The sequence below is a fragment of the Vicia villosa genome, linkage group LG3 (assembly GCF_029867415.1).
Source record: "Vicia villosa cultivar HV-30 ecotype Madison, WI linkage group LG3, Vvil1.0, whole genome shotgun sequence".
Taxonomy (NCBI): Eukaryota; Viridiplantae; Streptophyta; class Magnoliopsida; order Fabales; family Fabaceae; genus Vicia; species Vicia villosa.
Genome location: NC_081182.1, coordinates 14,595,447 through 14,622,927, shown reverse-complemented (window position 1 = coordinate 14,622,927; position 27,481 = coordinate 14,595,447). Strand labels below are relative to the sequence as shown.

Here is a 27,481-nt window from a genome sequence, read left to right as displayed (position 1 = left end):
TTGTTATCATTTTAGCATGCATAAAACAATGGTTACATTTAAATCTGATCAATATGTTTTTAGTCGATTGCATGAGTTTGTGGAATAAAAGCTATACGTGTTTGGTTTAAGTTAGGTGTGAAGAAAAATCTCAAACTACCTTTAAAATCATGAAAATTGAGTTTTTAAGTGCTTCTCGAATCAATCAAATACACATTCATTTTGATTCGAATCAAATCCAACAAAGGTGAACCAAAACTTTTCAAAACAATTTGACTCGAATAAGGTTTTTTACATGATTCGAATCAAGTAGTTTTCAACATTTTTTTAAGGGCCTTTAGTAGTTTATTCAAGTCACAGTTTATACATAATTAGAATCATAGGGTCTTTAAATCAAATCATACATTGTGCTTGATACAGATCAAGTGAAAAATGGGCCAAAACTCAGAATTGCTTTCATTCTACTCACTTGCTCAATTGACTCAATACATGCATTACTCTTGATTCAAATCTTACCAACTTTTACCACTCATTTTTATACTTAAACTCGAGCACATATAAAACTTTTTATCAACATGTTTACATATGTGGAATTTCATAATCATTTGCGATTTTATGTGAAATTAACTCTCACTTTGTAAAGTTCCAAGTTCTAGCACTTGAATGCTTTTCTTCTTCAACCCCGATTTATATTTGAGATCTTGATCTTGAAAGATCTTTGAATGATTGGGGGAGATGCTTTCTTGAAACTAATTGTTCTTGGAGATTGGTTAAAGTTTTTTTTAGTTTGTTTCAAGATTGAGGAGTAGTCACTGGTGCTAACAAGTTTCACTGAAAAGAATGGGGGTTCTTTTTTCTAGATTATCTTAGTAGTAACTGTGTGGAAGGTTACGGATAATGAGGAGTTCTTCTCAAATTTTCAGACAATTCACTGCTCAAAGAATTGGGGGAATAAAATGGTTGATTGCTACAGACGAAGGCTTGGAGCAGAAATAGTGATATTGGTAGATTCTTGAAGCGTCGATCGAATAAAGATTGCGTAGAAGAGTTTGGCTTGAAGTTGTATACAAGTCAAAATCCATAATTGAAGTTTTATTTTCTTCAGCATTATTGTGGATAAGTGATTGTATGAACTCTTTCAATTTATAGAGTAGCGTATCATTTATTGCATTGATATCGATTTATTTTTTAAGATTATGTTTTGTTGGGATTGAGACCTAATCAAAATTTAGTGGCGATTAAAATTTGAGAATAAGGAGGAAGACCTAACATGTTTAATAATTTTAGAAATAGATAAAAAGTTAAGGAAAATTAAGAAGCTATAATATAACCCAATAATATTTTTTTAACATAATTAATATTATCATTGAGGTTTTGAGCAATATCCAAGTATTTTCTGGTCCATGATAGACATATTGTGTTTTCAATCAATAGTTATAAGTTTGCCTTTCATTTTTAGGGTGTGATTGGTTGTGAAAAGAAAGTGAGAAGAGAGAAATAAATAAAAGAGCAGTGAAAGAGAAAAAATGTGAGAAATAAAAAAATTGAAATATTATTTGGTACGAGGGAGTAAAAAAGATATAAAAGAGAGAAATATTAGTAATTTTTAAATATACAAAAATATCTTTAATAATAACAAGGTTGTGTAAAAATAACATTTATATTCTATTTCTTTTTTATTAGGGTGTGATGGATTATAGAGAGAAAGTGGGAAGAGAGAAACATACGAGAGATAATGTAAGAGAGAAAGTGATAGAAAAAAGAGAGGTGTTGTGTATTTTTAAAATACTATAATACCCTTATAACAAATAACATTTTAGTCAAACTAATTTAATTATTTTAGTTTAAATTCAAGTAAATAATTTATAAATTTTTATTACTTATTTTCAATAGAATGTACATATTTTAAAAAATAAAACAAAAAATATTGTAAAAAATTAATATCATAAAAAATTAATAATTAATTAATTTGTTATTTTTAAAAAATTTGTTAGGCAAAGTATATAAAAAAACGTCATATTAAAATTTCTAGTTTGCAACATATTACTTTTTGTTTTTAAAACATCAAGCTTTATGGAATGGATTAATCAAATCGATCTCATTTCATAGTAGCTAGCATATTAAAAATAAATAGAGCATATAAAAACAAAACACTTTCTTCGACAGAAAAGAAAAAGGCACATAGACCCACAACAAAATAATCTCTCTCCTTCTTTCCAAATCAAACAAGGGAAATTTGGTATTTTTTACCAACTTCTCTCTTAGAAATAATTGACCTATTAATATGAGTTTAGTTAAAATCAAATTCTATTAAATTATTATAGTCATTAGTTGAGATAGTGGATAACATGTCCTATATTTTAGCCGAGTCCTTTTTTTTAAGCCAAAGGGCACACTTTAAATTCATTAATAAAATTATCCTTGATAATCTTCACACTAACATATGGTTTACGGTATGGAACAAACACATGTATATGTCATAGTAGATATTCATTAGTTATCTATGACTATCTATCTAAATTTGTCCTGCTACTACTCTAAATTTAGGTAGGGATTCAAAAAAAGAGCCGTTCCATCTCTTGTAATTGTGAATTGAATATAAAAAATGACTAAAAAAATGAAATCAAAGAAAAAGAAAGGTAAGATAAGACCAAAAATTGTATGTATTCACAAAAAACTACAAGGGTAGAAACGAAAAAAGTAAATATCGAAATAATTGGGATAATTCAAGAAAAATTATTCAGTTTGAAATTTTGAATTACACTTCGACTAGATAAAATCACCCCAATATGAAAAGGAACAGTGGAAAAACAAAACTCTAAAAAAACTTAATAAAATATATCGACTTAAATTTGTACTCCATCAAAACAAATCTTACACTTTTATAATTAGACTTAGTTACAACTTTGGTCCTCCTATTTTATTTTTTTTTCGATTTTGATCCCCTTATTTTTAAAATCACAATTTTTGTCCCCCTTCTGAATTTTCTGTTGAAAAAGAAACAAAAATAAGAATTAATTTTGCAGAAAAAAGCAAAATAGGAGGACGAAAACTGAATAGAAAAGTTTAAAAAGGACTAAAATAGTAGTTTTTAAAATAGAGATATCAAAATCAAGAAAAAAACAAAATAGGGGAACTAAAGTTGCAATTAAACCTTATAATTGTGATAGAAAATTTGAAGAAAACAAATAAACCAAATTGTTTATATTTCTAACTTAAGAGGCTAGATTAATTAAAGGCCTATTTAGCATATTTTTAAACAAAATAAATTTATTATTATTATAGCAAGATCTGGATTGTAGAAAATTATGTACGGAGAATATAAATTTAAATTGTACGAAACCATCACAAGCATCCGATGTCGTCCAGCGGTTAGGATATCTGGCTTTCACCCAGGAGACCCGGGTTCGATTCCCGGCATCGGAACTTTTTCATTCCCATCTTTTTTAAATGACTCCTTCTCTTGAACCGATTTAATAAAACCCGTAAATAAATAAACCGGTCCAATCTCAATAATACAATAATGCTTTTGCAGTGACAGATGTAGAAAGTGGACCCGACGGCGTCAGTAAATAATAACAACACTCCATTTCAACTTCATTTCAACCCAACCTTTCTTTCTTTCTTCTTCTTTTCACACTTTCATTCATTCATTCACACATCAACAACGCTATTTCATTCACCTTTCTCTAACCGTTTTTGTTTCTATCTATCTAAAAATCAATGGAAGATGTAATAGTTGATTCATCATTTCATTAGGTCAAATTCATCTTCATCCTCCTTTTTCTTCATTCATTCAATCACTTCACAAAAATGTCCGTTGCGGAGTTGAAAGAACGTCACATAGCTGCAACGGAAACGGTTAACAATCTCAGAGAAAAGTTGAAGCAGCGACGGCTTTCGTTGCTTGATACGGATAGTGAGTTTTTGTTTTTTTTTTTTTTATTCTATTTGATTGTTTAATTCGATTTTGATTAGATCTGTCTAACTGAATAAACCCTAGTTGCTGGATATGCTAGGTCTCAAGGTAGAGCTCCGGTTACTTTTGGTCCTACTGATATTCTTTGCTGTAGAACGCTCCAAGGTCATACCGGAAAGGTAAATTCAGTTCAATTCAATTTTATTCAATTCAATTTTTTTTTAAATTTCTATAAATATTTTTGATGTTTTTAATACTTCGTTTGGTTATTGAAATTTTGTTAGTTAGTATCAAACATTAGTATTCAGTTGACTAGTTCACTGTAACTGAAAATTTAAGAGACATTCATGTGATTAAGATTAGTACAAGTACAACCAAGGTTTAAAATAACCCACCGTAGAGGCTTTGATTTCGGTCGGTACAGGTGTCACGACACTGATTGCGGTCGTCGCGGACCACCAAGGTTTAAAATAACGGTCGCTTAAAGTCTTTGCGATTTCGGTCGGTACAGGTGTCGTGACATTGATTGCTGTCGTTGCGGTGTGAATTGATAACAATTTATTTTTTATCCCAAAAACAATGAATAAAGGTATCGCTATCACCACCTTCCAATACCATTTTATCACCACCTTCCAATACCATTTTATGGCTGTCATTTTCATGGTAACTGTCCGTTTTTAAAAATCTTGAATACAACCCTCACTAGTGTTTATTGTCAATTTAGAGATAGATTATCGTTTTCAACTTCATATTAACGTTCAGGTTTGGGGTGGTGTTCATTTTCAACATCTAAACCCCTAAATCCCCGCTTTATCTAAAAGCGCTCAATCTCTTTCAATGCAACTTTGTTTGCTAATGGATCTAAACAACCAACTTTGTCTGCCGCCGAAGAAAGTCCTCAACTGCAACCACATTTAAATTCAAGGGATTCCATATGGTTACAATCTGTTTAATGTCTCCATCATCTGCGGCCAGATCCTCGACGCCTCTCCATTAACAATTTGACAGGAAATGTAAAAAATGGTTGTCAGATTTAAGGATAACACCACACACATAACGAGAAAACCAATTGCTAGAAGTGGTAATTACTCCATGGCGGTTATCTATGACTTTGGCACCATGTTTGCACTTATTTAGTGCATACAAGCAATGTTGTCGATGGCAGATGGTGGTCCATGACGGAGAGCCAAAATCCCGCCATAACAGCGGCGCTATTATAATGGATTGTGGTGGAAAAACTCACAATATCGGCCGATATTTACCATTGCTTTGAGCCCAAAAACCATAATGTATATCCTCCATAGCGGCCATGGCATTGGCGCCGCTATTTGAGAACACTGCATACAAGACACGTACGCCTTCTTTGTAACGGTTTTAAAAAGATATAAAGCGCTAGAAATGGTAAAATAGTATAAATGTTAAAAAATTATAATTGTCAGCTTTTGGAGTCATCTAGCCTGAGCAAGGGTCATTTACTTCTTTGATCACTTATTTTGATAGATAGCAAGGATAGCTTGAGTTTTGGTTAATTGTGAGATATGCGGGTTTGCTTTTATTTACGACATAGCAACATTGATAACTCATTAACTATGCATTCATTTAAAATTTACAGGTGTACTCATTGGATTGGACTTCAGAAAAGAATCGGATTGTTAGTGCATCCCAAGATGGAAGATTAATTGTGTGGAACGCTCTAACAAGCCAGAAAACGCATGCTATAAAGCTTCCTTGTGCATGGGTCATGACATGTGCTTTCTCACCGACTGGTCAATCTGTTGCTTGTGGGGGCCTTGACAGTGTTTGCTCTATTTTCAATCTTAATTCTCCCACTGATAGAGATGGGAATCTAAATGTTTCACGGATGCTTAGTGGACACAAAGGTTATGTTTCATCTTGTCAGTATGTTCCAGGTGAAGACACTCACTTAATCACTGGTTCTGGAGATCAGACATGTGTTTTATGGGATATTACTACTGGCCTTAGAACATCTGTTTTTGGAGGCGAGTTTCAGTCTGGACATACTGCAGATGTACTTAGGTACATTAGGAGATTACTGGATAAATTTGAATCAGAATTTGTTTCTTAATTCTTAGACAACTATTTGCAACTGAGTAGCAAATTGAGACTGTATAAATGTCAATAAAACTGTTTCTAATAATCTTCACACACTGATAAAATAACGTAATCTCACTGGTAAGAAGCGTGCTCGCTAAATGTTAAAACTATACCATCTTCATAAATTATAGAATACCCCTATCCTACTCTCCATTGCCATAAAATATTGTAGCAAGTATAGAATGTAATTTGTTGGATGACATGCTGTATATGCTGTTTTAATAATAACAAAATCTATATATGAGATGAAAATCAGTAGCATAGTCTTTTTTAGTATGGAATCATTGCTAAGAAATATTTTTTTTTCTTTGTCCGCTCTCAGCATTTCCATTAATGGATCCAACTCCAAATTGTTTGTCTCTGGTTCTTGCGACGCGACTGCTAGATTGTGGGACACTCGTGTGGCAAGTCGAGCAGTGCGGACATTTCATGGGCATGAGGGAGATGTTAATTCTGTCAAATTCTTTCCTGATGGAAATAGATTTGGAACTGGCTCTGAGGATGGAACTTGCAGATTGTTTGACATTAGGACTGGACACCAACTTCAAGTATATAAACAGCAACACCAGGACAACGAAATGGCACATGTGACGTCCATTGCATTTTCCATATCTGGAAGACTTCTTATTGCTGGCTATACTAATGGCGATTGCTATGTTTGGGATACTTTATTGGCTAAGGTAATTGTTGCTTTCGTGTATTATGTAAAACAAAATTAGGGTGTTTTCTTTCTGTTCGTATAGCCTCACACATCACTGTAAACTGGGGATTACTGTGGGACACTTTTGGCAAAAGTGATTGGTTCTTCAGTTTAACCTAAAATGACAGCAGCCTGTTTTATTTCTACTTATAATGCTTTGGGAAACTTTATTGCGAAAGGTAATTGGTGCTTTAGTTTAATCCAAAAGAACAGTAGGATATTTTCTTTCTACTTATTGCTTCCTACCCTAGTTGAAACTTTAGCTTTTTAATGAAACATATGCTTCTTTATGGTTGTTTATTTTCACTGTGAATCCAACTGTCAAAAAATTTCTTATTGAGTAGATCAATTTTACAAATTATCATAAAATTTCAAAACTACTTGATACTTTATCTTCAGTTGGATGTGTAATAATTTTCAAAAGTATAAGTAAATGTTCACTGTAAGATTACATAGCTACAAATTTTAATTTTTATCAAATGTTGTATGGTTGATCGTTAATATAATATGATAATAACTCACGGTTGGATGGGAAAATATAGAAATATTGTCATGGAAGTGATGTATTCCGTTCTTTAAAAGTTTAAAAATTATTCTTTTCAACATAACTTCTATTATGTTAGATAGGATATCATCTTTCTGGCTTGGCAGAGAAGAACTGGCTTATATAGTAAATAAGATACTCTGTGGTACATAACAACATCATTAGTTCTTATTATTTAGTTGTTTGCTTTACTTCTATATTCGATTTGGGGGTGAATTCTCGTTCTATTTTACTTTCAACATTTCAACCTGTGGTAAGTTTGTGTTGGAATAGGGCCTGAGTCTATTAATCATGATAAGTTCACTTGGCATTATCTTGTTTATAAATTGGCTCATAACTTTCTGATATTCTTTTTCGTTATCACAATATAATGCCTTTTGTTGTGGAGTTGTTATAAAGCTGTTTATTTTGTTTTGTACTTCTAAGGACTGTAGCAGATGTCACATTATTGGCTTCTTGAGTTGGATGGTGTTTCTGTCTCAAGTCATTGCCTAAAACTTTGTTTTGCAGGCCAGTAAAAGGAGTTAATGTTTATGTTTTGAAGGGAAAATTAAAGGTTTATCTTCTTGTTGGGGATTTTTCTTATTAATATAAAATCTCAGACTTTGTAAACTTGCCATATTTTTCAAAAAAAGCAACCTGAACAAAAATAATATGGAATTCTGTCTTGTAACATCTAGTCATAACATTATATTTTGACAATGCTTTCTTTTTACACTTATTTGTACTTGTATTTCTGTGGTTGTGCATAGTGATACTTTTACCAATAAGACTAACTATACTTGCTTCTTCATTTGATTGCAGGTGGTCTTGAATCTAGGATCCCTTCAAAACTCTCACGAGGGCAGGATCACCTGTTTGGGTATGTCTGCTGATGGAAGCGCTTTATGTACAGGAAGTTGGGACACAAATTTAAAGGTGAGCAAGCATTTTAGTCTGATAATTTAAACTTGTAGGTTACATGTGGCATAGGATGATTGTAGGATTGAACTTAAAAAGAACTATGTTTTTATTTATGTGTTTTGTTAGTTTATAAGCTTTCCTTCCTCTAAGGAAACTTTGAAAAAGAATCAGGAATCAAGCAAAAATTGGAAGCAATATATTTATGATGCCATGCCAGCTTATAATGGTTTAACATGTTAAGTAGAACTCCAAAACATACTTTATTAAGGATTGTCTAGGACTTTTCATAAATGAATCTTCTGGTCATTATGCTGGGACTTATCTCCAGTCAGTGGTAAATCCTACTAGCATTGCTAACCAATGTATATTTACATCAAATAATGTATCGAGGAATTCCGATGTATGTGGATTTCATGGATGTGGTATTCAATACAATACATATTTGACATAATTACTTGCATCATGCAGATATGGGCATTTGGAGGGCATAGGAAGGTGATTTGACTCCTTTGTTAGAGCTTCCCCCCTGTAGGGGGGTATTGTGGTTCATCACAATCCAACAGTGATGCTTATGATATTGACTTTGATCCAAAATTGGAAGGCAAAGTTTATCTCCATGTTTATAACATTTAGCAGTGGAACTAGTGCAGCTTTGTTTATCTCCATGCTCATTGGTTCGTGTGTGTGATTTAGGTCTATAACTTAAAACCGAAACATTGGAAGAACTAAATGTATTGTTTACAGTGGTTGAATGAGATTTGGATCAGGTAAGGAGGTGTTTGGATCTCCATTGTAAAATCAAATCTTTCTCCTATTGAAGCAACTCTTGTGTAACTTTTGGCCAAAATAAATTCTACATTAAAAACCTTTGGTAAAGTGTCCTAATTTCTCAACTTTGCCCCATCAAAACCAACTCTACTCTAAAGGAGAAAGCCCCATTATATTTAATAATTTAAGAAATATATAAAACATTATTTATTACTAATTAAGAATGTATAGCCCAATTATGATTTTTAAACATAATTTATTTTGATAAGAAATATGAGATGAGAGCCCCATATTTATAGAAGTTTTAGGCCAGTATGGACCTTAGAAATTCTATCTTATACCAGGAGAATATCGGAAATGCATTTCTAGAACCACCTATCCTGCGATTACAAAGATGTACTTCTGGAACCACACAACTCAGAAGCAGTATCAGAAACAGTGAAAAATAGAACATGTTTTAAAATAAAAATGGAGAATTTTTTTGAAAATTAAACAAGTGTTGAAATCTTTAAAAATGTATATATTTAACATCATTTCATACAAAATATGCCAACCACATGAATATATTGTTGAAATATATTGTTGAATAAAAATTAAAATGAATCGAAATATGTAACCCTAACTAAAGGCATGTTTGGATAAACAATTTATTTGGAGCTTATAACACAATCAAAATTACTTATGAAAAACTTGCATAAATTATTTTTCTAACAAAAGATAAAATAAATTTAAAAGCTTATAACTTGTTTTTATAAATTTAAGAGCTTATAAATTATTTTTATAAATTATCTTTGAGAGCTTATAAAAATAAACTTAAAAAAATCTATGAATATTGCCTATAAGATGCTGAACTCAATCAACTCACACTAATTATGGCTAAATGAAAAAGATTTATAAATTGCCTAATTTTTTTTTTTAAATAACCTTTACTTCCACTGTAAACAAAGGTTAAAAGTTTCATAAAAAATAAAATATATATTCAATATTGTAAAAAACAAAAATGCAGTGTTCCATTTTAATATCACGTAGTCGTCGTCATGAACAACCATCATAATTAAATAATAAGATCATGTCGAAAAATATACTCCATATAACCTTCACATGTTTTCTTTAAAAAAAAATTAATCCGACAAAGATCATGTCGCTGTCACCTTCACATGTTTTCTTTAAAAAAAATTAACCCGACAAAGATCATGTCGCTGTCACGGTGAAAACTCGCCAACCATTATTACTAACACGGTGCTACACATTCAAAGGTCATCTTGTCGCCACCGTGTGTGGTCACCGGTAATGAGAAATGTGCTTGTGTAGAGCAATTTTTCTTTAATTTGAGTGTTGTTATTTTTTATTTCAATATGATTGATATGATAATAAAACATAACATTGATAATGCAAAGGAATAACATAAAACATGAAGAAAATAAAAGAATGAAAATTTTCTCTCCTCTTTAAATGCTATTTTTTCTCTTTGTTATCTTTTAACGGTTTAGACTAATCCAACAGTTCAGAATTGTCTGAGATAGGGCATGAAAGAAAAAGTTGGAGAAGATTCAATTCACTTCTTTACCTTTCGGCTCCATAACAAAAATGCATTCTCATTTAATTTGATCCCAAGACAAAGTGAGTCTGAATTATGATGAATCTTTAGAGTTAGTAGATTTATGTAGATTGCCAAAAGAAGTAACATCAAGATCGTCAGGCAATGAGGATTCTGCCATTGAAGAGAGTTGTGAGAAACTTAAGGCTTATCGATACCATGTTGAAATTTTGAAACATTATGCATGAGCTTGAACTTCTTAAATGATTTAATCAAAATTATTATTTGCTGAGAATATATAATTTTAGCCATTGCAGTAGATGATTTTAATAAATGTAATAAACTTCACAAGTCCGCAGCAAACTGTAACAAAACTTAACAAGTCAACAAATGACTATTTCTACAATATTCTAAAATACATATACATAAGCTGATAGTGAGAAATCTCATTTTGGTACTCGTATGTATTAGTGTCCTCGTGACATACAGAAAAGCCTAAATTTCAAGATGCTCAAATAAGAAACTTGTCTTTTATACTAAATAAACAATTGCAGTTTCAACAAATATCCAATTCAACAACACAAACATTGATAAAAAAAAAATCCTCGAAATTCATATTACATTAACTACCAGGAAAAATGAAGCATAATCATGAGGAAGTAAGTGTACTCCAATATTATATTTCCAATATCGATGCTAGTCTACCAAGAATGCAGTGAGGGACAAACAAATGCAGTCCCAAATATAATAAAGTTTTGTAATTCTTTACACACGTCTATATCTATGTGCCTGCTTAACTCCAATCTCATTACAAAAAGAGGGGCCATCTTGAGTCAAAATTTATCTACTTGATGGATTATCCGCTAGCTACAATCTCATGAATGGCGTCACTGACAGTTTCATCCTCAGATCTGACGGACAATTTCATTGCAACATCCTTTGGACCATCAAGTCCAAAAGACAACCGCACAAGCACCTTTATATTACCTATGAATACACCCGACAACAAACATGTGTGGGATCTTGAATTGGGTGGAACAACCTCGGTACCCTGCACAGCCCATAAATAAAAATTTTAAGATATCAACCTTCCAGAAGATAACAGTATAACTGAAAGCAGACATCAATGAAAGATACTCCTACCAGATTTTTCTCATTTGAGAATTTGTTAGGCTCTCATGGAGAGAAATGTCTTACTCAAGGAAAGTTTGCAAGTTTAGTGTCTATATCATGTTACACTAGGCTTGATCGTAGTACCAAGGAATAACAGAAGCACCAAAAAGTAACATAAGAGAAGCACCAAGGTACCTCTTCTAATGGGTTCTCTGCATCTACAACAGTATTTTACATGCACGCATGGACAACCTTGTGGCTGGGGTTTGGCAATGCAACGCCATAATGTTAACCTTAGTTGTTGAATAAAAGCATAATAATTGGTGCATATTCACCAATTATGTTTGCATCTTGGTTAGAAATATCAAACTCGCCTGAACTTAATTTATCTGTGTGTCCTGGAGTAAAAAGTCTGTTATTACAACAGCACCTACAAATCTGTCAATATAGGTTCTCTTTGCAAGTGTCCATGTGTATAGCACAAACAAACTGTTCATATAGGCTCTTTGTGCAAGTGTTCATGTGTATAGCACATATAAGCCTTTCAAATAGGTGTATGCACGCAATGCAAGGGCTTCCTTGTGGCTGGCTAGAGATTGGAAATGCCAGGCGCTAGATGTAAGCCCGTTTAAAAATATTCATTAATCACTAGGGCCATCCCTAAAATATTACATTCTGCATCAGATCCACATGTATGTATGTATATGTAGCCCACCCATTGTGACATCACAATTCACAGAATAGAAAACAAATTAGTAACAGTGACTTCCAATAAAGCATGCTTTTCCTTCACTTTTCTTGTAGTAGCTGATATTTTTTTATTGCTGGATATTTTTAAGCCCATATATTTTGTTGGCTGGCATCTTTACTTTGCCTTAGTTTTCTATTCTGAGAATTTCATTTTTGTCGCTTGGATTGTTCTGAAAACATGCAACTAATCCCAAATACTACACTCTTTTACAAACAGGCTGCGGATTGTAAAGGCTGGGAACAGTATCAGATGTTAATTCAAGGTTGAAGGGGACTTGCTTCAAATTAATGGCAAGGTAAGCTAATTGTCAATGTGTTGAACTATTTTTTCACTACTGTGCAATCATGATGATGGTCCCAAGTCAACAAATTATTTTTGATAGAATTTGTATAGACATTTTTCTATTTTTCTGTTTTCATATTTAGGGCATGCATGAGGATTATACATGTAAGGTGTAGATTTCAGGTGCTATTCCACCAGCTGAAACTACCTGAGTGAGCCACAACATGCAGGCACTAATAATATTATGTTACCTTTTATTGAAAAAATAGTTATACCCAACATGCAGGCACTAATAATATTTCTAGCCTCTCATTCCTTTCTTGAGTTCATGTTATTGTAGTTCATGTATCCATTCTTTTGGCTATCATGTAAACTTTTCTGACTAATGTATTTGTCAAGCAAGCAACATGATTAAGACATGTTAACAACTAATATGTAACAGATACAACAAGTTAACCCTCACCAACTTTTAAACTTGTTCAATACAAATAGAATAAGGAGACAATAACAGGTATGCAGGCCGACTACTACATAATTTTAATGTTCCTTACTTATCTGTATACTTTTAAATTAGCTTACTGTAATCTCTTTTTTGCAAGTTATTATACCTTTCAATTTGTTTCTTGCTTCTTATATAAATGGGAATGAAAAATAAGCACTGCTGTCGAGGCTCTTGGTGTTACACTGGTAGAACAGGCACTTAAAAATATATACCATTTTAAAAGTATAAACTAAATTAGTTTTATTCCCCTCCCCTTACAACCCAAACAAAGAGAGGGTTATTCCCTCTTCCTTCCCTTCTTTTGAACTAAACACTCAGTTAAACTGTTAAAGTCTTGATATCCACCAACTACATTGGCATATTTTCTTAATATTAAACCTAAAATTGTGTATGAGAAAATCCCCTTTTGGTTTATGCACTCTACTAAATCCTTCATGGAAAGCAAATCTGTAAATACTAACATGATACAAAACAGTGATTTAAAAACCGAACCAGAGAATGAACCAGTGAAACCTCTAGGTCATGGTTCAATTGATTTAACCCGTTGGACCAGATCATACACAAATAAATAAACTAAATAATAATTACAATACTAAACTTCATAGATAATTCATGGAATGTTTTAATATTAATTTTTGAAAAGATTAAATCTAATATTTATTGCTTAGTAAAATGCTATTGTTGCTTTCGTTTTTTTTATTTTTGCCTATTATTTGTAAAATATAATGCTATGTGTCTATTGGTGCGTCACATCCGTGATGAGCGAATCCTTTTGCTTTCTACTTTGTTTAACTTACTGTGTTTTAAGATACTTTTAAGATTTCTATCTGCACCAGACGGTTTACCAAAACTAGTTCCAGTTCTGTCCAGTTCAAAGCGGTTTGAATGATTTCATTTCGGTTTGTACAGACTACCAGTTTTAAGCACCCTGACCAACCCTAGTTCACAGTTGAACCAGCCGGATTGTTTATGAAGCAGTATGTAGTATGTTGGGAAGCATCTAACAAGCATAATTGTCCAAAAACAGTAACTATGTTACAGTAAAAAATTGCATGATAGCCTTGACTTGTTTGTATTCAGTTTAATGAAATAAGGTTGTTAATGGTGAGGGCATTGGGTAATTAACAAGAGGCCATGGATTCATATCTTAATGCAACCACTTTTAGACAAACACAGACATAATGCTAAATAATTTTTTCTCAACGAAGTAAAAAAAGAAGCAGGTAACATCATTGGCTTACCTCACAGGGTTGCAAGCCAAGAAGGTTGGTGACGGTATTTACAGCTTCTGCCAAGCTCTCCCTAGGACCAAGACCGTACTCATCCACACGTTCAAAATCAGGGCCCATGCTTTCCCATGCATTCCTGAAATTAGATACCCCTACTTTCAACGTGTAATCAGCTGAAACAATCTCCAGATCCTCCAACTGATATTCATCTTCAACACCATCATCTTCAGCTTCACCAGTTGTTGGGTCAACCTGAAGAAGATCCAGTTTATATGGAGATTTTCTACCAAATATTTTATAGATTGTTTTCCACAAAGTCCCTAAATGTAGGAAATAAAAACAATCCTCGCACTAGAAACGTACACTTAATAATGATACATGTTGGGGCTGGATCAAATAATAAAAAACCCAAAAGCTTCATAAAAGTAAAGAGGATTAAGTACCTCTTTAACAATAAATTTCAGAACATTAGAAAACTTTCCAAGTGTTGGCACACCCTCGGGCTTCTCAAATGCCACAAAAATCTGTCCAGGTGAATCATAAGGAAGAGACTTGAGAGGCTTAGAGAACACCTCTGAAAATTCATCTGCCTCTGAAGAATCCACAAATACGATAACCTGTGTACACGGATATATAATTACAAACAAGACCTGAGTTTGGATTGTTTTATGAAATTTTAAGTCTCTATGAAACTCATTACATGTTCTAATAATTGCTCTGGTATCGTGTTTGTGCAGTTGTACTGGAACACAACATGCCTGTCAAAAATGTGTTTAATAACATTAACTGCATATTCTGTCTCTGCTTCAGTGAGCTCCACAGGTGCTGAGGACTGGTAAAAAATTTAACATTAGCACATATATATCGTATTACCCATTGAAGGAACAAAACACAAAAATAAATTTGTGAAAGAACAATCAAGTGTATAAACCTTAAACAGGCTGCCAAAGTTAGCAAACTCTGGAACAGATGAAAGCATTCTCTGGTACGCATCAGCAGTTGATGAGGGAGCACTTGGAGGAGCCCCCAAACCAGTTGGCTTTTTCCCAGCAGCTTTCTTCTCTGCAAGTGGCTGAGATTTGACTTCCTTGGGCACAGAGTTAATGTCAAAAGCCTCTTCTGAAGGCTCCTGTAAACATATCACACACATGAGATATTGTACTAATCGAATGCAAGAAAAACACCAAAACTTACATAATTTTTCAAACTAGTCTCCAGATTGACAAGTGGGATATCAAATGGCCCAAACAGGAAGTCCTTTACAGCATTATCAGTCTCAACAACAGAGCCATCACCTCCAAGTGTGTTTAGATAAAGGGTTGCTCTATCACGGACCTGCAAATAAATCATAATACCAGGCATAAAATAAAGCAGTTGATAACTTCACACACATCCAGAAATAGAAAATCTTTTTCTTTCGGGGGGGAGGGTGAGAAGAGAGATGTCATTCATAATTTTCAAATTTTAAATATTTATTAGTTTTTAGACAAACATGTATATACTATATTATAGAAAGATTTAAAGTAAGCAATTCAAAATGGAAATTTAATTACATATAAGCAACAAATCCTGAATATGACGTGCAAAAAAATACACAGCTAGTGCATCTCATAAAATGCCTCATAAAAAAGGACACGGAAATTCACCTCATCGTCACTGTCAAAAAGACATCGCCTCAGCAGAACAAATATGCGCGGCTGAAAGAGAAAGGATGTGATTTTAAATTAAGTTAGCACCAAATATTCCCCAAAAATATTATAAATAGAAAGAGAAAATCACTAATGTGATAATAAACAAAAGAAAGTGAACCTTTAATGCATCAACTGCAGCACCAAACTTTGCCAAAGTGCTCACAGCACCGGCCCTAACTGTTGCATTCTCAAGATGTACTCTATTATAAATGAAACGAATATATTTGCTGGGGTCTGATGTTTTTGGCCCTTCAATTCCTAGGAAGTGCAGTATCTATGGTTCAAGGGGAACAAAATGGTTAACAGCAAAATGTTCACACTTCCAGAAGAAAAATAAACAAACTGTGAATCACGAAGGACCCCAATAGAAATACCTGTGTAGAGAGATAAGTGAACTCGCAATCTTCAATGAACTCACAGAGATGAAGCAATCCAGTTTCCTTTGCATCAGGGATTTCTCTAATGAGAATCACAATTGAATCTACAATTGCCTTCTTGTACTCAAAACCACCCTCTTCCCTAAGAATGTTACTCAAGAAGTTCATCCTGAAAATAATAGCAGAGCACAAACAAATAATTTATACCATTCATTAAGGAAAAAAGATTATGCAAGGTATAAAATTTGGGGAGATGAAGACTATAGTACAGCTCACATACAGAGATCTATATTTTAACGGGAACTTCTGGCACAATGATCTTATTGCTTCAACAACAACAATTTTGAATTCATCGGCAATATCAGACATGAAATTTGTAATCTGTTTCATAAGACGGTCAACACTTGATTCATTTCCTGTCTTCAAAAGTGTAGTAATAGCAAGTGTGGCAATGCTTCTATTCTGGTCGGAGATTAAACTTTCCATGTCAATGTTGCAGTTAGTGACTGATGTTGGGTGTATCATTGCCACCTGCAAAGTTTCATAGCCGCACTCAGAACTAAAATAATAAGGGTCAAGTTTAGCCAATGCAAATATCATAAGAAAATTTCAGAACCCGGAAAATCTAGATTTTATATCAACTCATCCAAATCATAGAAGGGAAAAACAAAATACTTATTCCATAGGGAGGATGCTTAAGAGGCCTGTTAAAAATCACTTCTGCTAAAATTTGAGTGACTGCTGAAGGCTTACCTTGTTCAAGGTGCGGACAGCAGCAAATCTTAAAACTGGCTTAGAAGAACTTAAGAATAACTGAAGAACAGTAATAGCTGGAGTTAATTCTCGGCTTGTTACACCATTGAGCTCTGTAATAGCCCTGGCAGCTTCAAAAATCACCATTTCTGATTTGTGACGAAGGCAACTCTCAAGATAATCATAGAAGGGGCGGTCCCCTGACTGTGTGTTATTTCCTGATTCACGGATAACCTACAAATGCAATAGAAGATAAACATTAAGTAAATAAATATCGTCCCAACAACAAGATTTGTATGAAGACATACCTGACTTGTGTAGCGAATTAACAGGCACTGAGCTAAAGGTGAGCGAACAGTTCCCCTTGTCAAGCTGGTAACAAGCTTGCTAACAGCTAGTCGGTCATTCTGTCGTATCTGCAATTTTGAATTCACCAAATATCTCAAACCCTCTTAAGAATTTATACTTATGTTCTGTGTGATAAAAAAAAAAGTAGGTCTTTCAGAAGGTACAATCTAAAAATTGTGCAGTATAACATTTTTAGAAGGACTTTAAGGAATAAAAGTTAGTTAATAAGACCAAGTGATTGGGCACAAGTGATTACTTAGCTTCACTGCTTAAGAAAAAGACAGATTGTTCAGGAGAACCCAGGTTTGAATCCTGGGTGGAAAAATTTTTGGTCAGACTTTACTTACCTCTCAGCCAAACTCCAGATTACCAGGGACTCTTCCCATAGAAACCGGAGGGTTAACACCAAAAATATAAACTAGTTAAACATTATTTTTCCATCATTGTTCAGCTCAAAATGGAATTCTACAAGATATATAAGACATGTAAAGACTTTGATGATGCCATAGCCTACAGAGATGGCAATCAATGTAGGTAAGAGATGGTTCAGCTTAAACTGGATTTCCACAAGGTAAGAGATAAAAACTTTACTAACTTCAACAACGATAGAGATATGAACATTCTTAAATAGCTTCTTCTATATTTTTTCTAGCCTTCCTCTACATCTAACGTTTAGGATGTCCTCCATTTCATCTACTCTCCTTTCTATGGAATCTATAGGTCTCCTCCACACGAGCTCAAATTACCAAAGTCAAGATTCAAGCATATTTTCTACAATGGGGGCTGCATTAATTCTCTCCATCCCTCTATCTCTAATGCTATTGTTAGTGCACTAAGAATGTGAGAATATTGTTTGAGTGATAACATTTGAATACAGGAGAAAAGAGTGTACAGGATTACACAAAAGTCTCTATGTTTGCAAATCTAAGAAAATGAGTGTCTCTCTTGAATTACGTTCTTCCTATTTATAGACCTAACTCAGCCTCCTCTAGTTCCTTGATTGTGACATATTTGTGGCTGAGTAGATAGAGAGATAGTAACTACCATAAAAGAGAGCAAATACCATAGTACCAGACAAATAAATAACAACTTCAGCAAAGAAGTTTTGATTTCTCTTGTATTACTCAAATTCGACATCCAATTAAGCTCAAATAGAAAATAAGCACCTCTTAAAGAAATGCACTTAAATGACAAGTTGGAATAATAGAATCATGACTAGCTTATGACAGGCCTTTAGCTGCCTTATCCCTATTTTCCGTTCAAAAAAACAAAAAAGAATCATGACTAGCTTGGGCTGAACATTCATCATTCATGATATTTAGCTACGATAAGACAAGTACAGTGACCATTCAAGAAAGTGCAGTTGAAATGCAAAGATTTAAGCCAGGAAGCGAACCATAATTCACTGAATGATCTAGAATCACAAAATAACCAGACCAAACTTGCATCATACCTGATGTAGCAAACCCAGTGCATGAAACTGTACAAGAGCTGCTCTTGATTGAACAGCTTCCTGGACCTCATTACTCCACCTTTTTACAATTTCAGGATTTGTCTGTAAAGAGGGGGTACAAATAAGCATATACCATACATGGGATGTACAAAATATACAGAATGACAAATAGAAACAGGTATTACCTGGAGTAGATGAATGCCACTAACTAAGGCAGCACTTGCAACAACCGGATTCTTATCTACAATTGCTTGTTTTATATACCGCTCAATTTGGGTAAGAAGGGTTCCGTCTGTAATACGACAAAGCACTCGAATGGCATTTGCCTTATACATATCAATCTTGCTATTCATGTCCTTCATAAGAGAGCTAGTGACAATAATAACCTTTACAATATCAAAGAAATAGAACAGTCATATAATCTAAGTTTATAATATACAGATTAAACCCTACACATATGAATCTAAAAACGAAGAAATTTTGCATAGTAAAATGTAACCTCATCTGCAGAGGGAGAGATCTCCTTTATCATCAGGTAGACCATTCTCCTTAATCCCATATCTCTAGACTGGAAAAGCTTAGTCACAGCAAAGAAAACTTCTGTAGCTTCGGTCTAACAATAATAAAAAGGATCAATTGTGACTCTAACATAAATCCACAATGTCAAACCAAAAAAAATGTATGAAGATTTGTAAGTCTCTCAAAACCTTGGTAAATGTCTCTCCCTGATTCAGCAGGTATAACAGCTTTGTAATAACCTAGAAAAAAGAGATGGCAAAACACACACAACATCACAATTCAACTGCCGGAATAATTTGCATTTAAAAAAGGGAAAACAAAGAAATCCTCAAGTCCGTGATAAAAACCTGTGAACATCTCCTAGCATCTAGTTGTGGATCATTAAAAACCCTTGCCTCCTGAAGAACCGCACCCTTTTCAATTCCCATGAAAGGCGAGTATTCCGCTAGTCATCCATAAAAAACACAATTAGAAATTCTCTAGCACCGACACCTCGGAAAAAAAGGTGTGTCAGTGTCAATGTCCAAAACAGATACCGACACTTGTAATTACGTTTAATTTATTTAATTTTCAAATTATTAGACATGTCCGCATCGGTGTCATGTTTCCGGTGGTGTCTGTGCTCCATATTAGCAACAATTACAATCTGCGACAGAGCTAATTATGAAGCAAGATCTAAACTATCAACTCATCACTGAAAACTCATTCATTCAACGATCTACATTGCGAATTATGAAGCAAGATCAAAAACAAATCGAATCAAATTCAAAAACACTAAATTCAATCCGATGATGATGATGCAACTACTAGGCGAATTCTACTACTACATTGGGAATTTGAAATGGAAAACGGATCTGGAACCGAATCGGATAAATAATCATTCAAAACATAAATGCTAAGCGAGAAGATGATAGAAAACAGGTGGAATTAAGAAATGGTGAGATAAGAAGTGAACCTTCATCGTCGCGGTCATCGTCCTTCTTGGCGAGTTGCTGAGCCATTGGCGTGGCAGAATCTCAGGGATCTGTGAATGTTGTTAATATATCAGTGCTCCGATAGAAGAAAAAGAAGAAGCAGAAGATTCAACTAACGCGAAAATCAGATCATCGGTGTATTCCAAAGACGTAGATCGGGTGGGTAAGGCACCGACTACTAAGGAAATTAAGAGGATTATTGCATTTTATATTATAATACTCCTCTAATTAAAATTTACAGCGCTTAATTTTAATATTATGAGATTAATTTTTATGGAATAATCTATTTTAAAGCAAATGTACTTGGAAAATACTCATTTGCACTTTGCTAAAAAAAATTACCCCTAATTATTTTGGGGCAAAATGTGTCTAAAAATTATTTTTTTTATAACTAAATTCAGAATTTAGCTACATTCAAACTAATAGTTTGGTCTCTTTGTGTTACCATTGGCCTACAAATGTACAATATCCAATTTGCCTGCAATGTAATCGAACCATAACTTTTGCATCAGTACCAATGTTACAGTTTTCTCCTCTGTTACAACAGTGTTTCCTTTGCTCATATCACTTCAAACTTCAAACTTTATGCTCCAAACTAAAGCACTTGCTTTCAGATATCACTCCCTACTTCCCTTCTCCCTCCAAACCGAAATTTCATTTCACAGAAAACCTCCTTTTGCCTTGAAAACCTCCTTTTGCATCTTCAATATCTCTATTTCGTCAGTTTTCATTCGAATCACCATGGATAGACCTCTAGAGAGAGTTACCAACATAAACGACGAAAAGAACTTTGGAAAGTTTCGTTAAAATCCATCAAAATGGAGTGTGCTATCAAACAGCAATGAGCATTTTGAATTGGTGGTCTTTGACAAAGAGGTGAGTTAGTTAAGTAACACGCTTTATCGCATCCTATTTGTGTGTGGAATCTGATGGAAATGAACCATTAAAATCTTTATGGTTGTGTTTTGTGTGCTGAATATGTTGGAATCTCTTGTAGTAGTGCATAAAGAATAAGGAAAATCATGTGTTTTATGGAGTTTTCATGTTGACAGATAACTGAAAGAAGATATTCATACTCATTTAAAAGGAACAAGTCGTATTTAGAGAGAAACACTAAGTCGAAAATCAACACAAAGAAGAAATTTGTTATTTCGTTGAAAGCTTCATAACTTTCATTTTTGTAAATCCTGTTGTGTTGTAACCATGTGTATCAAGTTTTCAAGAAGCACTTTATACACACAAAATCTTGTAATTTAACCAGGTTGGTTAATTTCTTTGAGGGACTAAAGGTTTAGTCAGGATCCTCGAGAAGTCTTTGGCTGGTGTGTCATTGAGGTTGTAATCAAAAGGTTATTTGATTAGTAGATTAAGTGCTTGTTGATTAGACAAAATCACTAGGGTATGGTGGACTGGAGGTAGCCTAGTTAACGATGAGCTAGGATAAAATCGTTTGTTATTTATCCATGTTGCTCCTGTGTTGTTTGTGTTTGGGTGTGCGAAAAAGATTTTAATCTTGAAACCCCAATTCAACCCCCTTCTTGTGTTTCACTGAACCTTTAGCTTCGTGTTCGTCCTTGACAGAGACACATTCACTTTTCTCTGTTGACCTTTTGAATCTTTGCTACAGTGCTTCTCAATCCTAGTTTCGAGCTTTTTATCGACAAACATTTGATAAGCCTCATATTAGCAATCGTTTTAGAATTATTGTTCCCTTTCAAGTTTCTAATATTATTCTTATCGTTGTTCTGCATATTTATTTGGACTTTTTCCATACCATAATAATCCATGGAATACATCAGAGTTTTGCCTTCTTTAACAAGTTTTTTTTAAAAGTGAGAGGTATGCTCCTCCCCTTCCACATTACCTTTATCAATCTCATCTTTACTATTATTGTATACATTATTATTATTATTAAATATACAAAAAATAGATACCTGTTCCTAGTTTTTTGATTTAATTCTCCTATATCCTTTCTTGCGAGAAATAGGTGTAATGTACATGAATGAAATTACATCCGGTTCCACTGAATAATAGTTCAGTTATACAAGTTGGGTCCGGTTGGCATACAGTTCCATGCAGTTGTAACTCGTTGAATAAATTATACAAAAGGAAAATAGTTAAAGTAGTTATATCACTTTCACTCTTGAGTTATTTTTATTTTCTCTCATTGCGCACACACTCTAGTCCCTCCAGCTATGAAGAACGTTTTTCAACCTACAACTCCAAAGAAACATGAAGATTCCGCACCATCCCGCCACTATCAACAACAGCTGCTTATAATCCCTATCCCTTTCAAACATGACACCGAGAAGAGACAAATCGTTCATTTACTTAATATAAATCTAAGGTTGTCATGATGACAACCCTAGACAAAACCCTAGCCACATGCTTATGTGGCAATCTCACAAACCTTCTAAACTAAATTCTAAATTTTTTATATTTTATAAAATTTTATATTTATTTTAAATATAAATCTCAAATAAATTTTACATTAAAAATTGTCAAACAAATACATTATTAATTATTTAGAATTAATATCCCGATTAACATTTTACAACTTTTATAACTCTTATTATATATTATTAACTCTTAAACTTTTCTAAATTTTTTATATTTTATAAAATTGTATATAAACAATTGACAAAAAAAATAATTTTAATTATTTTTGTATAATTTACAATTTTAGTTCATCAAATACTGATAATATGTGAAATAACTTATAATAATTTTATAAACAACTATAATATATAATTCAATTGTATTGAACTTTATGGAATTGGAAAAAAAAACTATATTAATTCTTTTTGTATAATTTACAATTTTAGTTCATTAAATACTGTTATTTTAGAAAGAAAAAAACATTTTAGTTTTAATATAAACTATTATTAAATAGAATTACATAGCTATAACTGAAAAATATTTTTTATTGAATTATAATTATATTAAATAATATTTTTTTCAATATATTCTAATTTCGAGAAAAAAAATATATCGAAATTTCACAATCAATGAATTTTAATATTTAGTGTGACAATTATAATTTTATAATAATTTCCTTTTAAAAATATGTATTTGATAATTTAATATTCAATTCTAAATTACATTATAATAGACACTTTATTAACTTACAATATAATTTGCTAATAATATAATCGTATGTATAAGACAATCATAACCTATATATTGTAAAAATATATATATTTAATAATTTAAAGTTCTAATAAAATTGTGAATCTCTTTTTTTAAAATTCGTGTTAAAATATATATTTAAAAACTTAATATTGTAATATCATTTTAAATCTCTCTCTTTTTTATCCAATCTCTAACTCTCTATTTAATGTACATTAAAATATTACTATGATGATTTTTTTTTAATTGGTAATAAATCACTTAACTAAAACTCTTTTAATTACTATTTGATCAGTTACAAATAATGTAATTAAAAGTCTTATATTAAAAATGATTAATCACTTTATTATTGATTATAATTATTCATTTAAGGCATATAATTTTGTAGTCATATAATTGTTTATATATATATATATATATATATATATATATATATATATATATATATATAAATTATAATTATATCCATGTTGGTTTAATACAAGTTGCTGTTAAACCTTTGACCTTGTTAGGATTAAATACTAGCATCCTAGGATATATTAGGGACGGTAGATGTAAAGATTTTAAACAATCTTTAGCTGCTTTAATTGAAACAAGTCTGTGTCATGGACCAGTCTATTTTGATGTCTCTCCCAACATAAGCTTATCCATGTCTGATAAAAATTTATTAGACGCTCTCCAATTAACTATTCATACTAATGGTTACAATTTCAAACCTGGTAGTGAAATTATGGCTATATGTTATAGGGTTTATTACAAAGTCCTTACCACATTAAACCCTAAAGCTAAACAAATATCGTTTCCTGGAACTACTACTTTAGTTCAAACAAATTTGCTTACCTCTAATGTTGCAACTAATAGGTTGCTTAAATGGGATGAAATTAATTTTCCAGAAACCTGGAACCTCCCTCAGGCCATTGAACCGGAACCTATCCTTAATAAGGATGTTGATCAAATAATCCAATCAAGTGATGGAGATCTAGAGATAAATTTTAACTCTAAAAGAATGATTAGAATACCTAGATCCATGTCTGGAAGACATTCTGTGAATTCTATAAATGAATTTTATTCTGCTCCTAGTCAATTAGCTAGACCTTCAACTTCTCAATTAAGAGAAGAAATAGAAGTTGTTGAAAATATAAGACTCAGTGAAAACAAAATTCCTCATGGTATATATCAAAAACCAAATCCTCCTAGAGTAGAATCACCTACTCCCTCAGATATGGACTTCCCGTTATAATGTTAGATTATTCTCCAGGTAGTAATCTAAGAAATGTTGTCAATGACGAGTTTCAGCATACTAGATACACCCAATTTAGAGAATGGTTTTTTAAAACTTTTTCGGCTCCTATGTTAGCAAGTTTTAAAGAAGAGTACTATACTCAAATGTCTATAAACCAAGATTTCATTCCCTTTGTCAAATGGTTTATTAGTTACTATATAACCAAACAAAAAGAAGAATTGGTTTTTATGAAAAAAGACGAACTTTTAGTTCTTCAAAAACCTTGGGAAAGTATCCAAGGAGAAAAAATGGAATCTCCTTTTCCCCCAGAACAAACAATAAGTTTGGGTTCTCATACTGAAGCTACACCTTATCTTACCCTTCAATTACAAAGGGTTGAACAAAATCAGATTACTCTAAAAGAGTTAAATTCCATAATTAGATCCAACAATTATACTAATGCCTACCTTGTTTGTCTTGGAGAACAATTTATTTCTCTAGAAAAGGAGCTTTTATCCATTAAAGACCTTTTAAATAAACAAATAGCACGTCAAAAAATTATTATTGACCTTATTAATAAACCTAATACTCCAGAACAAGCTTCTACATCTACAATATTAGATGTCCCTATAATTCAACCTCCTATTCCAATAGAAGGATTTAAAATGGAAACAAATGGTAATGAGTTTGTTCGCATTCTTGAGAAAAAGCTTAAAGATTTACATTTAACGGTTATGACTAACCAAGACTCTTCCAATAAAGAAGACATCAATGATTTAGCAAATATGTTTGCAGATTTAGACATTAATAATCAATATACTAATGAGATAAACCCTGTTTATAGCTCTAAACCCTTAGAAAAATACTATTATAAACGTCCCTCTCCTCAAGACGTACTTTTTGAGGAACCTGAACCCTACCAGAATTCATATTCTGGAAAAGCCATTTATGAATGGAATATTGATGGTTTAAATGACAAGCAAATAGTTGATACAATACATAGAATAATTATGTATTCAACTGTTTGTAAACAGCACGGAAATTCTGACAGCGAAATTGCCTCTTTCATATCAACTGGATTTGTTGGTCAATTAAGAGGCTGGTGGGATAATTATATTACTGAAAGTCAGAAAAAAGATATTCTTAACCATAAGAAATTAGTTAAGTCTGAAAATCCTGGAACCGGAGCAAGTAGTATTGCCACCACAGGTGAAGAAGATGCGGTTTATACACTGTGTCTCTCTATCCTTCAACATTTTGTTGGAAACAATGTCCCTATTGGAGAGAAACTTCAAACTTTACTTCAAAATCTAAGATGTCCTTCTCTTACACATTTTAGATGGTATAAAGATACCTTTTTGTCTAGGGTTTACCAATTAAAAACTCCTAATTCCATTCACTGGAAAGCCAAATTTATTGATGGATTACCCCATTTCTTCTCAGAAAAGGTGAGAAATTCTTTAAGAAGTAAAAAATGATGGGATAAATATTAATTACCATGATCTTACTTATGGTCAAATTATTAGCACTTGTGTTAATGAAGGATTAACCTTATGTAATGATATTAAGCTTAGAAATCAGCTTAAGAAACAAAAACTTTCTGAAAAACACCAAATGGGTGAATTTTGTGATCAATTTGCCTTTGATCTTGGAAAATCTTCAGAAAGTAAGAAAAGGAAAGGAAAAACATTCAGAAATAAATCTCATCAAAATAAGGATAGTTACAAAAATTCTTATAAAAAGAATAAGAGAAGGAGTCACTTTAATAAAAGTAGACCAAAAGATAAGCCTCTTAATCATAAAGGCAAAAGAAAAGCTAAGATGCTTGATGTATCTTGCCACAAATGTGGTAAAGCTGGTCATTATGCAAACCAATGTTGGACAAAAAGGGCTCTCAATGAAATTGAGGATGAGCAATTACGTTTTCAACTTGAGAAAGTTTGCTTAATTAAGTCTGAATCAGAGACTAATTCTTCTAATGAAGATATTAACATGATTTATGAATCATCATCAGATTATTCCTCTGATGATTCTGACAATAATAACTGTCAATGTAATCAAATTGATTACTGGAAGTCTATTGTTGACATGAATGGTCTTAACGTTCTTACTACAGAACAAGATGAAGCCATAAAAGCTATTGAATCTATCTCTGACAATAAGCTTAAAAGAAAAATGCTTGAAGTTTTGATTCAAGAAAATTCTAAAAAAGAATCTCCTATCATTATTGAAGCCCCTTACCAATTAAGTGAGGTTTTATCCAGATTTCACCAATCCAATGTCCGTGAAACTCCTGTTTCCCTCTCTGATTTACATAGAGAAATTAATCTTTTGAAATCTGAAATTACTCAGATAAAGAATGATAATCAAAGATTATCTCAAAGGGTTTCCTTACTTGAAACAGGTAACCTTAAAGTTGAAGAAATATCTTCTACTAGCAGTCCTACTACTAATGATAGGTTTCTTACTCTTATTGATAGAGTAATTTCTCAAAAATGGTTTGTTAAAATAACTTTAGTTGTTAATAGAACATTTATCTTAGAAAATGAAGTTGCCCTTATTGATAGTGGCGCTGACCTTAATTGTCTTCAGGAAGGAATTGTTCCTACCAAGTATTATACAAAAACCACTCAAACCCTTGCCCAGGCTAGTGGTGACAAATTAACGGTTAAT

General features: G+C 32.6%; 2 protein-coding genes and 1 non-coding gene across 3 annotated transcripts; 2 read left to right on the top strand and 1 right to left on the bottom strand.

Moving 5' to 3' along the window:
• The first annotated feature begins 3,333 nt into the window (after nt 1-3,333).
• Nucleotides 3,334-3,405, top strand: TRNAE-UUC (transfer RNA glutamic acid (anticodon UUC)). Its single transcript has one exon. It is a non-coding gene; the product is annotated as a tRNA-Glu (tRNA).
• Nucleotides 3,406-3,571: 166 nt separating this feature from the next.
• Nucleotides 3,572-8,963, top strand: LOC131660390 (guanine nucleotide-binding protein subunit beta-1). Its single transcript, XM_058929634.1, has 6 exons — nt 3,572-3,898; nt 3,983-4,077; nt 5,511-5,935; nt 6,336-6,693; nt 8,062-8,175; nt 8,629-8,963. Exons 1-6 carry the CDS (start codon nt 3,793-3,795, stop codon nt 8,662-8,664), a joined length of 1,134 nt encoding a protein of 377 aa, XP_058785617.1. The 5' UTR covers nt 3,572-3,792; the 3' UTR covers nt 8,665-8,963.
• A 2,089-nt stretch (nt 8,964-11,052) lies between these two features.
• LOC131660389 (coatomer subunit gamma-like) lies at nt 11,053-20,639 on the bottom strand. The gene is made up of 18 exons (XM_058929633.1): nt 20,439-20,639; nt 19,831-19,928; nt 19,672-19,722; nt 19,464-19,577; nt 19,150-19,350; nt 18,965-19,066; nt 17,472-17,579; nt 17,164-17,397; nt 16,691-16,941; nt 16,408-16,579; nt 16,152-16,307; nt 15,989-16,039; nt 15,537-15,677; nt 15,274-15,471; nt 15,043-15,174; nt 14,786-14,959; nt 14,355-14,594; nt 11,053-11,516 (listed from the first exon to the last, which is right to left on the bottom strand). Exons 1-18 carry the CDS (start codon nt 20,482-20,484, stop codon nt 11,322-11,324), a joined length of 2,664 nt encoding a protein of 887 aa, XP_058785616.1. The 5' UTR covers nt 20,485-20,639; the 3' UTR covers nt 11,053-11,321.
• Between the last annotated feature and the right edge of the window lie 6,842 nt (nt 20,640-27,481).

Bases quoted from the DNA above. Each gene is read 5' to 3' on its own strand.
- LOC131660390 (XM_058929634.1), top strand. From the start codon at position 3,793: ATGTCCGTTGCGGAGTTGAAAGAACGTCACATAGCTGCAACGGAAACG. The intron at 4,078-5,510 runs GTAAATTCAGTT...TAAAATTTACAG, and splicing joins TCCAAGGTCATACCGGAAAG to GTGTACTCATTGGATTGGAC. The intron at 6,694-8,061 runs GTAATTGTTGCT...ATTTGATTGCAG, and splicing joins GGGATACTTTATTGGCTAAG to GTGGTCTTGAATCTAGGATC.
- LOC131660389 (XM_058929633.1), bottom strand. From the start codon at position 20,484: ATGGCTCAGCAACTCGCCAAGAAGGACGATGACCGCGACGATGAAG. The intron at 17,580-18,964 runs GTATGATGCAAG...TCAAAATTGCAG, and splicing joins CACTGGGTTTGCTACATCAG to ATACGACAGAATGACCGACT. The intron at 15,472-15,536 runs GTAAGTTTTGGT...ATATGTTTACAG, and splicing joins AGACTAGTTTGAAAAATTAT to GAGCCTTCAGAAGAGGCTTT.